Genomic DNA, 12,350 nt, shown 5'->3' on the forward strand with positions numbered 1-12,350 from the left:
TTAAAAAAAATAATTTTATTTAAAATGTATAAAAAAAAGCTGTCTACATATAAAGATAGTATAAAGATAATGAGATATATTTTTTATAGATATAACTGGGAATTGGTGATTATACCTACTCTCATTGTTTTCATGTCTGCCTAAACCTTTGTTTACAATGTTGGTAATAAATGAAATCATTTTTGAGTGAGAAGATTATAATTATTTTACTCTTCCTCCACCTCTAATTTTTTAAAATACTAAAACTAGCTTTTTTATTTTATTTGAATAAGCACTGTAATGGGGTTTATAGCTTTCCAGAATGCGGATTTCGTGACATCTATGGGTAGTAAATATGTAATGTATTTTTTGACTTATGGATTGGTGGATAAGAATGTATTTTTTGACTTATGAATTGGTAAATTTAGAATGGATATTTTGACTTATGGATTGGTGAATCCGGAATGTATTTTTTGAATTTTGATGTTTGGTTATGATTTTCAATAATTTGTTGAAATTTCATGGTAAGATATTAATTTGTAGAAATATGAACAATATCGAAGGATTTGTTGAAGTTCATTATTAATCAATTTTAGAACTCATTGGAAAACATAAACATTCATATCCAATCGCCAAAGCTTGGTCTTTACATGTAGTTATGAGGTTGTAATCAAACTCATAAATTAATATGTAAACATACACTGTGACGGTTATAAATGCGGAATAACAAATTCACTCACGATTGTGTAATAATTGATTTTATTACCCTTTAAAATAATAATGTAAACAATGTTTAGCTTCATCAAATTATAAAACAGAAATACAACTAAAAACATAAAAGATATAAATAATCGTCGTCATCCATGTCGTTGTTTGCAGATATACACACACATCATAGACTCATCCACTTTAATATTATACTCCAGGTGTTTCTTCTTGCACTCCTTCAATATTCTACAATCCAGTTGATGGATTACTGTTAACAACTTATTGATTTATGAATTCGGTTACAACTTCATAACTACATATGAAGATCAAGTTTTGTCGATTGGATAAAAATGTTTATGTTTATGTTTTTCAATGAGTCTTAAAATTGATTAATAGTAAAGTTCAACAAATCCTTCGATATTGTCTACAATTCTACAAATTAACATCTTACCATGAAATTTCAACAAATTATTGAAAATCAGAACCAAACATCAAAAGTCAAAAAATGCATTCCAGATCCACCATTCCATAATAAGTCAAAATATGTATTCCAAATCCACTAATCCATAAGTAAAAAAAAATGCATTCTGGACCCATCAGTCCATAAGTCAAAATACATTCCAGATTCACCAATCCATAAGTAAAAAAAATGCATTTTGAATATGTCAATCCATAAGTCAAAAAATACATTCTGAATCTATCAATCCATAAATATGTAAGAATTCGATTTCCGAAAATCTATAAATACCATAAGGATGCTTTTTCAAATAAAAATGACAAGACTAATTTTATAATTTATACAGAAGTGTAGAAAGAAAAATGTAGGAGTGTAGGAAGAAACGCCCTAAAAAATAATGTACATAAGTTCAATCAACCACATTATTGTATTATTAATTCTACATTTAAGTAAGTGATCTTACACCTTCTCTTGGTTTTAAAAATTCGTGAATAAATTCTTTTCAATAAGGAGAGGATAAAGAGTGCATTGAATGAAGACGAAGAAAAATAGTAAAAACACATCATTTCAAAGAGAATAACTATAAGAATTATTTGCTCACAAAAATAATTCTTTAATTTATTTGTTTCGTATTTTGTGAAGTAGTAGAACTTAGGACTTATTTTCTTATAATTTTTATGTGCAAATAATATTCATAGTTGAATATGATGTAATTGGGTTATTCAAGCCCAAATAAAATCTAGTTGATGTAGTGAAGAAAAATAGTGCAAATAGAGCTTCATATCTATGGCAAGAAAACATGTATAAAGAGACAAGAAATTCATTACCATGAGCTTGTCGTGCCACTTGGTTTTTGGCCAGGAGCACTTAATTAGAAACTTGAATTTCAAATTCAAATTTCCTTTTAAAATTTGGCCAACACACTTGGTTGGTTCTAAACTATAAGTTTGTGTTTGATTTAACTATAATAAGCATTTGCATTTAAGGGTGTAAATAAATCATGCTTAGACTTTGTAAAAACACTTTCGAAATATGACTTTAGCATTTTTGACATTTTGGTGTGTGGAGAGTTATTTTTAATCTAATTTTGATTCTTAAAACTCAAGTGATGAGGAGTTTATCTTACAAAACATAAAATCCTCTTTTTTAGGTATCACTCTTTTTTTCTTACTAGTGTTCTCATCCTTCTCTTATTTTTTTTATTCTTTTTAAGATTATTAATCTTATTTTTTCAACTTTACTTGTTGTAAGGATTTAGAAAATAGTGTTAAAGTATAAGTGATATAATTTGTACCGACCAGGTGATCGGGTATGATGACGTATCTAGTACGTGACTATGTGGGGCGTGCTCAGCAGAACACGTGGACAAGAGAAAGATGAATAGTTCAGAAGTGAGCATAGTCGCCGATTCGTGAAACTGGCGTTCTATAGTGAACATGGTCGGTTGTCGCCGAATTTCTGTGTGATCGACGTAGTAGGTAATGGAAGGTCAAGTGGTCTGACATCGCCACAAGGGGCACATTGCCGGATCTCCCAGTAAGCTTAGTTGGAGTTGGTGGAGGCTCAGAAGAGTAAGTTCAAGCGTATAAGTTCAGTAAGATGATTGTTGCACCAGCATAGGGTGTGAAGGTTGTGTGGGTTGAAGGGAACAGCTTGCCCACCAGCGACAGGATTCCCAGAGTGGACATTCGTTGGTGGGAAGGTTTCCTCAGCTAGAACATGCATGGCGTAGCAATAAGGAAGGTGCCGCTTGCGACAAGCGATATCACAGAGATGGTGCACCTTGCTGCATTCGATACTCGCCTTGTCAGGTGGTGCTCCAGAGCATATCACGTGCTAGATTACTCCTTGAGTAGGAGACTTAGCCGCGCGACTGGTTATTACACAGAAATAACGCTCAAGTTACTCCAACCCAAATGACGACACGTGTAGGGTTGGATGCTACCTGTTACCCCAACCCGGATGATGACACGTGTAGGGTTGGATGCAATATGGAAACGACGCTCGAGTTATCCTGGCTCATATGATGACACGTGTAGGGCTGGGTGCTACCTGCTACCCCAGCCCAGATGGTGACACGTGTAGGGTTGGATGCGAGCCACGCGTCCAAAGCGTAACTGCCTGGAGAGAGAAAAAACCTAGCTATAAAGGTAAACTTAACAGAATTTGCAGAGGTACGTTTTTCATTACGACTCATTGCTTTGGGTTGAGCACACTTTAGTACGGTTCTGCAGAGTATATTTCTCTCAGTTTTTGGGTGTTCTTGTCACTGCCTTGAGCGTCGGAGCGCCACCGGCCGCAGAGGCGCCACCGTGTGTTTTTCAGGTTCTGAGAGAGGCCATCTGTGGAGTGGACTTGAAGGGAACGTGGTGTCAAGCTGGTGAGGGAGAACGTGACGAGGCAACGCTTTTGCGCTAGGTTAACCGGCAGGAACATCTGGCGCCCACCGTGGGGCCATATAAAAGGTGATTCCCAACCACAGTTCGAGTTTGTTGAAGTTTTGGTGTTTTCTGTCCGACTGCTTGCTGTCGCAGTCGGTTTTCGAAGTTCTCACCGTTCGTTTGGAGTTTCTTTGAGTTGCTGAGTTTGTTGAGGAAGGATGAGGACAACGCGGTCCAGTTCAGTCGCCCCGTCAACAGATGAGGATGTTGTGTCTATGACGCAGGTGATGGATATGATGAGGACGTTGCAGGAGAACGTAGCTGCGTCGCGTTCTGAGCAAGAAAGAATGCACGAGGCACTGGTGGCCTCACAAGCTAGGAATGAAGAGCTCAACAGGATCAACGAAGAGTTGCGTAAAGCTCTTCAAGAACGGGAGGAGCGCGCGGTTGGGGACAGATCTGCGCCCCCATCCCCACCGTGTAGCTTTCCCATGCCATTATCTCAGGAGATCATGGACTCAGTGGTCCCTGCAAATACGGTGGCAGTGGAGGCGTCTTTCACCGGAGTGGAGGACCCTGAGGCTCATCTCACGATGTTTCAAACTCAGATGATACTCTCGGGGGGGGGGGGGGGTCGGACGCGGTCTACTGTAAGGTGTTCATGAGCACTCTTAGTGGAACAGCGCTGGACTGGTTCGTCAGTTTACCTACTGGCCACATTACCACGTTTCAGCAGTTTTCCAAGATGTTTGTTGAGCAGTATATAGTGAACAAGGCACCACCGTTGGTGTCTTACGACCTGTTCGACGTGAGGCAGTACCAAGGGGAGTCCTTGAAGGATTTCCTGAACAGATTCAGAGCTCAGATAGTCCGCTTGCCAGGTAAAGATGAATAAATGTTTGTACATGCCTTCAAAAAGGGTGTGTTGCCTAGGCCCTTTAGTGAGTCGCTTATCAGGAGTCACCCCGCCACGTTCGCTGAAATCCGGCGACGTGCCGTGGCTCACATCGCCGCTGAGAGCAAAGTCTCCAAGAAAAGAGGAAACGTGGCCCCAGCTAAGCCGCGCGCCCAGACAAGGGTCCAGCCGCAGAGGGTAATGGAGGCGGCGGCGGGGAAGAGGGACCAAAGGATGCGTCATCCTTATGACCCTAAGAAGAATAAGGGAAAGGGGCCGGGGCGGCCCTGAGAGACTAATCGCCCGCCAAGATATGAGTTCATGATGGGGTTGGCCGATCTGATCGCCATCCCGAACATTGCTGCCAGGCTCAAGGTGCCTAAGAAGACGACGGAAAAGGTTTTGGGACCAAAACCAGACGCGTGGTGTGAGTTCCACAAGAGCTTTGGCCACTCTATCAACTCGTGCTTGGCTTTGGGATACCAACTCGCCGAGTTGGTCAAATGTGGATTCTTGAAAGATTACTTGTTGGAGAAGCAAGCGGGCCAATCAACAGGTTCCCAACCGGCGGGCAATGAAGGACAGCAGCACGAGGTGCCCATTCACGGTGAGATCCACACCATAGCTGGTGGATTCTCAGGTGGAGGGTGTACTGCATCGCAGCACAAGAAGTACGCAAGGTCGGTGATGTCGGTGGAAGTTTTTGAGGATCACTCACCCGATGTGGACATCACGTTCACCAAAGGAGACCTTAGGGACGTTGTTTCTCACGACAACGACCCTATTGTGATCTCGCTTGTCACGGCGGGAAGGACTGTCCACCGAGTACTGGTCGATCAAGGAAGCTCGGCAGATGTGATGTTTTGGCCGACTTTTGAAAAGTTACAATTATCCTCCGACCAGCTGAGGCCATATGGGGGCTGCTTGTACGGTTTTGCCGGTGATCAAGTGGAGGTCAGGGGACATATTGAGTTGAGGACGACGTTCACAGATGGCTTGGCCTCACGAACAGAGAAGATCAGGTACCTTGTCGTGAACGCTCCGTCGGCATACAACATCCTGTTGGGAAGGCCAACACTCAACAAGACAGGAGCTGTGCCTTCAACAAGGCACATGAAGGTCAAACTACCATCAATGGAAGAGATGATCATCACCATCCGGTCTGACCAAAAGGAGGCGAAGAAGTGCTATGAAAATAGCCTCAAGAATAAGAGATCTGTATGCCACGTATCCACAACGCCGCCCCCTGGCGTGGAACCTGAGCGAGAAAGCCGACGAGATGTGGATATGGCGTTGGAGGTGGTCATCGAGGGCGATGTGCCCGATGTGCCAGTGGAGAATATTGAGGCGAGGTCCGAGGGCGCTGCTCGGGCGGAGGAAGAGAGAAGCTGCCCGGAGACCGCCAGGGAGTCAGGAATCGCGAACGCGCTGATCGCCAGCGAGAAGAGGCCTCAGCCGGTGGAGGAATGGCTTGAGAAGAAGATCAACGACAAGACGTTCAAACTGGGGAAAACCTTAGACAGCGAGACACAAGACCAAATCACCCGAGTTATAAGTAGACATATGGATGCATTTGCATGGTCTACCTCTGACATGCCAGGAATTGACCCCGATTTCTTGTGCCATCGTTTAGCTATGGATCCCCAAGTCAGGCCAATCCGCCAGAGAAGGAGAAAGTTCAATGAAGAGAAGAGGCAGGCGATCAAGGAAGAGACGCAGAAACTCCTGGTAGCAGGCCATATCAGGGAGATTCAATACCCAGAATGGCTCGCTAACGTCGTTCTAGTCAAGAAGAGCAGCGGGAAATGGCAGATGTGTGTTGACTTCACAGATCTGAATAAGGCCTGTCCAAAAGGATTCTTATCCCTTGCCAAGTATAGACGCCCTGGTAGACAGTGCATCAGGGTGCAAGTTGCTCAGCTTCTTGGATGCCTTCTCAGGGTACAAGCAGATTAAGATGCATCCCATGGACGAGGAAAAGACCGCTTTCATGACAGAAAGGTCGTGCTATTGCTACAAAGTGATGCCCTTCAGGCTGAAGAATGCGGGGGCCACGCACCAGAGGCTAATGGACAAGGTACTCGCCCCAATGCTCGGAAGGAATGTGCAAGCGTACGTTGACGACATGGTCGTAACATCCTTGGAAAAGAGCAGGCACGTCGCTGACCTAGAAGAGTTGTTCACCACAATAGCCAGGTACAAGCTGAAACTAAACCCTGATAAGTGTATTTTCGGCGTGGAGGCAGGGAAATTTCTAGGTTTCCTCTTGTCGGAGAGGGGAATCGAGGCAAACCCCGACAAATGTGCCGCCTTTCTGGCGATGAGGAGTCCTGCCACTGTAAAGGAGGTGCAGCAGCTCACGGGTCGGATGGCCGCCCTGTCTCGATTCGTGTCCGCCAGTGAAGAGAAGTGCCACCCGTACTTCCAATGCTTGAAGCGGAACAACAGGTTTGTCTGGACGAAGGAGTGCGAAGAAGCTTTCGTCAAGCTTAAAGAGTACTTGGCGAGCCCGCCGGTTCTGTGTAAACCTCAAGCGGCAACGCCCCTCAGGTTATATTTTGCCATAACTGAGAAGGCGATAAGTGCGGTACTTATCCAGGATCAAGATCAAGTCCAGAGACCCATCTATTTTGTTAGCAAGGTGTTACAGGGCCCAGAAGTAAGATACCAGGCTTGGATAAAGCAGCGCTGGCGATTGTGTTCTCAGCGAGGAGGCTGCGCCATTACTTCCAGAGTTGTACAGTGTTGGTGATGACTGACTTACCCTTTTGAAGAAATCGGATGTGGCTGGGAGGATGGTGAAATGGGCAGTGGAGTTGTCGGAATTCGATATCAAGTATGAGCCCCGAGGACCGATCAAGGGCCAAGTCTTCGCTGACTTTGTGGTCGAGCTATCCTCCGAAACGGTACAAAACGCCGGGGATGACTTTCGTTGGGTACTCTCGGTGGACGGGTCGTCTAACCAGCTGGGTAGCGAGGCTGGGGTTATTTTGGAGGGACCCAACAGTGTGTTGATAGAGCAGTCTTTGAGGTTCGCTTTCAAAGCCAGCAACAATCAGGCAGAATATGAAACTTTGATCGCCGGCATTCTGTTGGAAAAGGAAATGGGGGCAAAGGTGCTGATGGCCAAGAGTGATTCATTGTTGGTCACTGGGCAAGTAACCGGCGAGTTTCAGGCCAAAGATCCGCAGATGGCAACTTACTTGGAGTATGTGCAAGAGTTGAGGATGTCCTTTGTTTTGTTTGAAGTGGTGCACGTGCCAAGAGAGCAGAATGCCCGAGCTGACCTGCTAGCCAAGCTCGCCAGTTCGGGCAAGGGGGGCAGATAGAGGACCGTTATACAAGAAACTTTGAAGACACCTCGGGCTTTTGTCGCAGATCACCAGGTCCTTCACATTTGCAGATAGATGGAAAGGACGACGAGGAGCCATAGATCTCTAACACAGGAGACTTTGAGGACACCGAGGGTCAGAGCGCGCCCAGCGGAAGAGGTAAAACCGATGCAAGTTTGCGCTATCCATGAACCAGATACGTGGATAACGCCATACCAGCGCTACTTGGCAGATGGCGTGCTCCCAATGGACTCAACAGAGGCCAGAAAGATAAAGAAGAGTTCCAGCAAGTTTACCCTCATCGATGGCGAGTTGTACAGGTTCGGGTTTACACACCCTCTTCTTGTATGTGTACACGGAGAGAAGTGCACGAGAATTATGGCCGAGCTCCATGAAGGGATTTGTGGGAGCCACATCGGGGGTCAAGCTCTGGCAACAAGGACTATCCGTGCAGGTTATTACTGGCCCACGATGAGAGAAGATTGCAAGAGATATGCCCAGCGTTGCAAGCAGTGCCAGCAGCACCCCGATTGGCAGAAGGCGCCCCCAGAAGAGTTAAAGTCAATCTACAGCCCTTGGTCGTTCCACACGTGGGGAATCGATATTCTGGGACCCTTCCCGTTAGCGATCAGGAAAATGAAGTATTTGGTTGTGGCGATCGAGTACTTCACGAAGTGGATTGAAGCAGAACCAGTAGCCCAGATCACCGCGCACAAAATCCAGAGTTTCGTGTGGAAGAATATTGTGTGTCGTTTTGGTGTGCCCAAGTGTTTAGTATCAGATAATGGGACTCAGTTTGCAAGTCACCTGTTGAAGAAGTTGTGCGAGGACATCAGAACACAACAGGTGTTTGCTTCTGTGGAGCACCCACAAACGAATGGGCAAGTGGAGTCGGCCAATTGGGTTCTGCTGAGAGGCCTGAAGAGAAGGTTGGAAAAGGCCAAGGGGTCTTGGGCTGAAGAGGTTCCTCGCATAGTGTGGGCATATCACACCACTGAGCAATCGGGAACCCATGAAACCCCGTTTAGCTTAGTGTATGGATGCGATGCGATGATTCCATTTGAAATCCAGGAAAGCTCGTCGAGGTTCCAAAACTTCGTGGCGGAAGACTCGAACGAAGAAAGAAGAATGAACTTGGATTTGCTGGATGAGGTCAGGGAGGAAGCACGGGTGAAGGCTGAGGCAATAAAGAGAAGAGTTGAGCGTAAGTACAACTCCAGAATAAGGCCGAGGCAATTCAGAGGTGGCGACCTGGTAATGAGGAAGGCCCACCAGTATGAGATGGAGAACAAATTATCGCCCAAGTGGACAGGACCGTTCAGAATAACCGAAGCACTCGGGAACAGCGGCTACCACTTGGAGACATTGGAAGGAGGGGCGATTCCTCGCACTTGGAACGCATTTTATTACAGTTCAAAGCATTGTAAGTAGCGATTACTTTGAACAGTTAAGAATGTTTTAGTTTGAGCAGTTTTTCAAGGGGGCACTCTTTTTCCCTAAGGAGGGTTTTTAACGAGGCCACCCAATAAAGAAGTTTTCGAAGTTTATCAAAGTTTTCCAGTTATTAAGTTTGCATGCTCATCGTTTTTTAAGCTTTCAGAAAGAGACTTTATCGCCCTTGTGTAGTTTTAAACAATGGTGAATCCAAATCACATGCATCCAGTACAAAGTTTTCAAAGTATGAAGTTTAAAACCCTCATCGCCACCTGGTGATCGGAGGTGCAAGTTAAAGGTTTTAAGTCCTCATCGCCACATGGCGATCGGAGGCACATGAATAAAGTTTTTTAAGCCCTCACCGCCACCCGGCGATCGGAGGCACAAGTATAAAACTTTCTGACCGCTATCTGGCGAGAAAGAGATTAAAAAGACCTCCTTGCCTCGAGCGAGTGTAGACGAGAAAGAGATTAAAAAGACCTCCTCGCCTCAAGCGAGTGTAGGAGAGAAAAGATTAAAGTCCTCCTCGCCTTGAGCGAGTACAGGCAAGAGCAGATCGTAAGACCTCTTTGCGTAAGCAAATTGAGGCAATTTGAAAGTCCTCAGTGCATCTAGGGGGTGAGGAGATGTAACCCCTGGGCAAGTTGAGGCATCAGGAAAAGTCCTTCTCACCCTCGAGTAAGTTCAGGCAAGATGAAACTGAAAGATCAGGGGTGTTAATGACCTTAAGTGCAGGAAAGGAAGGTCGGTAGAAGACGCCTTTTCCCTTGAGTGAAACATCAATATTGACCTAGTAAGGCCAGTTAAAGCCTCCACGCTTGCGGGCGTTGTGAAGGTAGTTAAAATCCTTCTCGTCTTGAACGAGTTCAGGTGTGGCGCAGAGGGTGGAAGAGGTTACAAGCTGGCTGAGGTAGGATCGTAAAGGACACCTCGCTACCTGGATCATCGTTCTAAAACTTAGGGAGGCAAAGAGGGATCCGAAAGGTAGCTCTGCCCCCAGATGAGGGAACAATGATCAAGGTCAAGTTGTTTCAGAGTAAAGGTTCGGGGAAGGCAGAGGGGAATCCGTTGAAGGTAGCCCTCCTACCCAGAATGAGCAAACTTGATGGCTCAAGATATGAGGCAGCTCCGCAGAGGACGCCTTGGCAGTTAAAAGGAAAATAGATTCCGTGGAAGCCTATGACTTTGTGGTTGAAGCTCGAAAGAAGAGGTACATGGCGAGAACTAAGCTAGCAGAGTTCTAGGTGATGACACAGAAATGTGCATGACACTTGGCAGTTCGGGCGAACGATGTTTCAGATATTAAGATTGACCCAAGCCTACTGCCCAGTAAGTGATCTTGCATTAAGTGTTATTGTTACAAGCTAATAGTTTGTTCAGTTCAGTTGATTTTCAAAGAATTAAGCACCTGTTGGCGCTGAGTTGATTTCTTTAAGACAAAAGTTAGTCAGTTATATCAGATGATTACACAACAAATAAAGGCGAAACCATGTGTGTATTTCTGTGTATCCAAGCAGTTTGAGCGGAATGAAAATTATTACATATAAGTCAAAATTAAATACAAGAGTTTCAAAAGCAATAAAGTTGAAGCGGTAGATGGGAGCAGCAGTTAAGTCGGAGGCATGACTTTGCCATCTACCACTTCATTGTATACCGAAAACTCGGAAAGGTCAAGATCGGGAAATTTACAGGCGAACTGCTCCAAAGCTGCTCCGAAGCTGGAAGTAAGAACTTGGGCAGCCTCAAGCTGAAGCTCGTCGATCTTCGCCTTGAACCCGTTGTTCGCTTCACGAACCTGGGTGATTTCAAGTTGAAGCTCGTTGTTCTCTCCGCGAACCCGAGTGATTTCAAGCTCAAGCTCGTCGACCTTCTGCTTGAACCCGCTGTTCTCTTCATGAACTCGGGCAAGCTCGGTAGCCGTTTCGCTCAATTCTTTGTTTGCCTTATCCCGATCTTGTTCAACTTTTCCTAGAAGAGTTTCCCGTTCGATCGACCTTTTCTCCAGTTTGGACATTTGATCTGCGTCGGTCCTTCGGGCCTTCTCCAGCTCTGCGATCTGCTTCCTCATAGGAACGATTTTGCTCTCCAGCTCAATGGCGTCCTGAAGCTTGTCGTGCAGTTTCTTGCGCAGTTCTTTCTTGTCCTCACGCAAGCTCCGGATCTCTTCGTTGAGGGCGTTTTCAATCCGTGAGAACTCTAAGCCTTGCATCATCATGTCGCATTTGACCTTCTCGGCTTCGGCTCTCGCGGTGCTTGCCACCTCCTGGTGGATGCGGCAATCGAGCTCAAGTTTGTCCAAGGAGCCTTTTAGCCTTTCGCCGACGATTTGAGGAAGGCATTCGTCGGCCATGGCGTGTAGGCGTACATTGAAAGATTTCAAGGCTTCTTGGAGGGGGGTTGGAAGGCCCGGTGTTGGAGGAGGATGTAGGGGTTGGTGCTCACCACCACCCTCGCAAGGTTGGATGGCGAGGGGAGCCTCGAGGCGTGGTGGTGAGGCTGGTAGTTCTGTTGCAGCCTGGGAGGAAGCTTGTGTATCAACAAGCTGTTCAGGCGCAACTTCAGCAGCCGAAGTGTTGGAGGCGAGAACGTCCCCAACGGACTCAAAGGGCGTGGAGGCACTGGGGGGTTTCTCGGCATAGTCAGGAGGGGCGACCTCAGCTGCTGGTGGCTCAGTTGCAACTCCCCTTCTCCTTTTGCAAATCAGCCCGTCCTCGGTGCTCTCGTCCGCTTCCTCGTCTGATACAACCCTGGGGGATTTCCTCTCAGCCCTTTTGGGTGGTAGTTTTTTCCGCTCAGGGGCGGGAAGAGCAACCGCGTTGGACGGGCCAACTGGCGGAGACTGGCCTTGGGCAGCGGCCATCTCCGCGACAGAGTTTGGGACAGTTTGGGAGCCCGCCGCAAGATTGTGGAGCTTGGCTATGGAACGTAGCTCAACCATCCTATCCTTCCCCAGCATCATATCTGCATAAAGGGACCAACAGTTACCAACCAGCACAAAGATTCGACAGTTAATAATGCACAGGAAGATAAGCAGTGTAAGTCAATGCGTGGAAAAAGTTAAAACCATATTCAAATCACAACATCAACATCAAAGTAAGGACAAGGTGATGCAAGTTTGAACTAGGGGAACTCAAAGACTTAAGGACAAACCTATGTGAACATCT

General features: G+C 45.9%; 1 protein-coding gene across 1 annotated transcript; it reads left to right on the top strand.

Annotated features, from left to right (window-relative positions):
* The first annotated feature begins 4,744 nt into the window (after positions 1 to 4,744).
* Positions 4,745 to 7,749, top strand: LOC137809092 (uncharacterized). The gene is made up of 4 exons (XM_068610234.1): positions 4,745 to 5,374; positions 5,540 to 6,067; positions 6,372 to 7,079; positions 7,195 to 7,749. The coding sequence occupies exons 1-4, from the start codon at positions 4,745 to 4,747 to the stop codon at positions 7,747 to 7,749; spliced, it is 2,421 nt and encodes an 806-aa protein (XP_068466335.1).
* Positions 7,750 to 12,350: the final 4,601 nt, after the last annotated feature.

The sequence above is a fragment of the Phaseolus vulgaris genome, chromosome 2 (assembly GCF_000499845.2).
Source record: "Phaseolus vulgaris cultivar G19833 chromosome 2, P. vulgaris v2.0, whole genome shotgun sequence".
NCBI classification, from domain to species: Eukaryota; Viridiplantae; Streptophyta; class Magnoliopsida; order Fabales; family Fabaceae; genus Phaseolus; species Phaseolus vulgaris.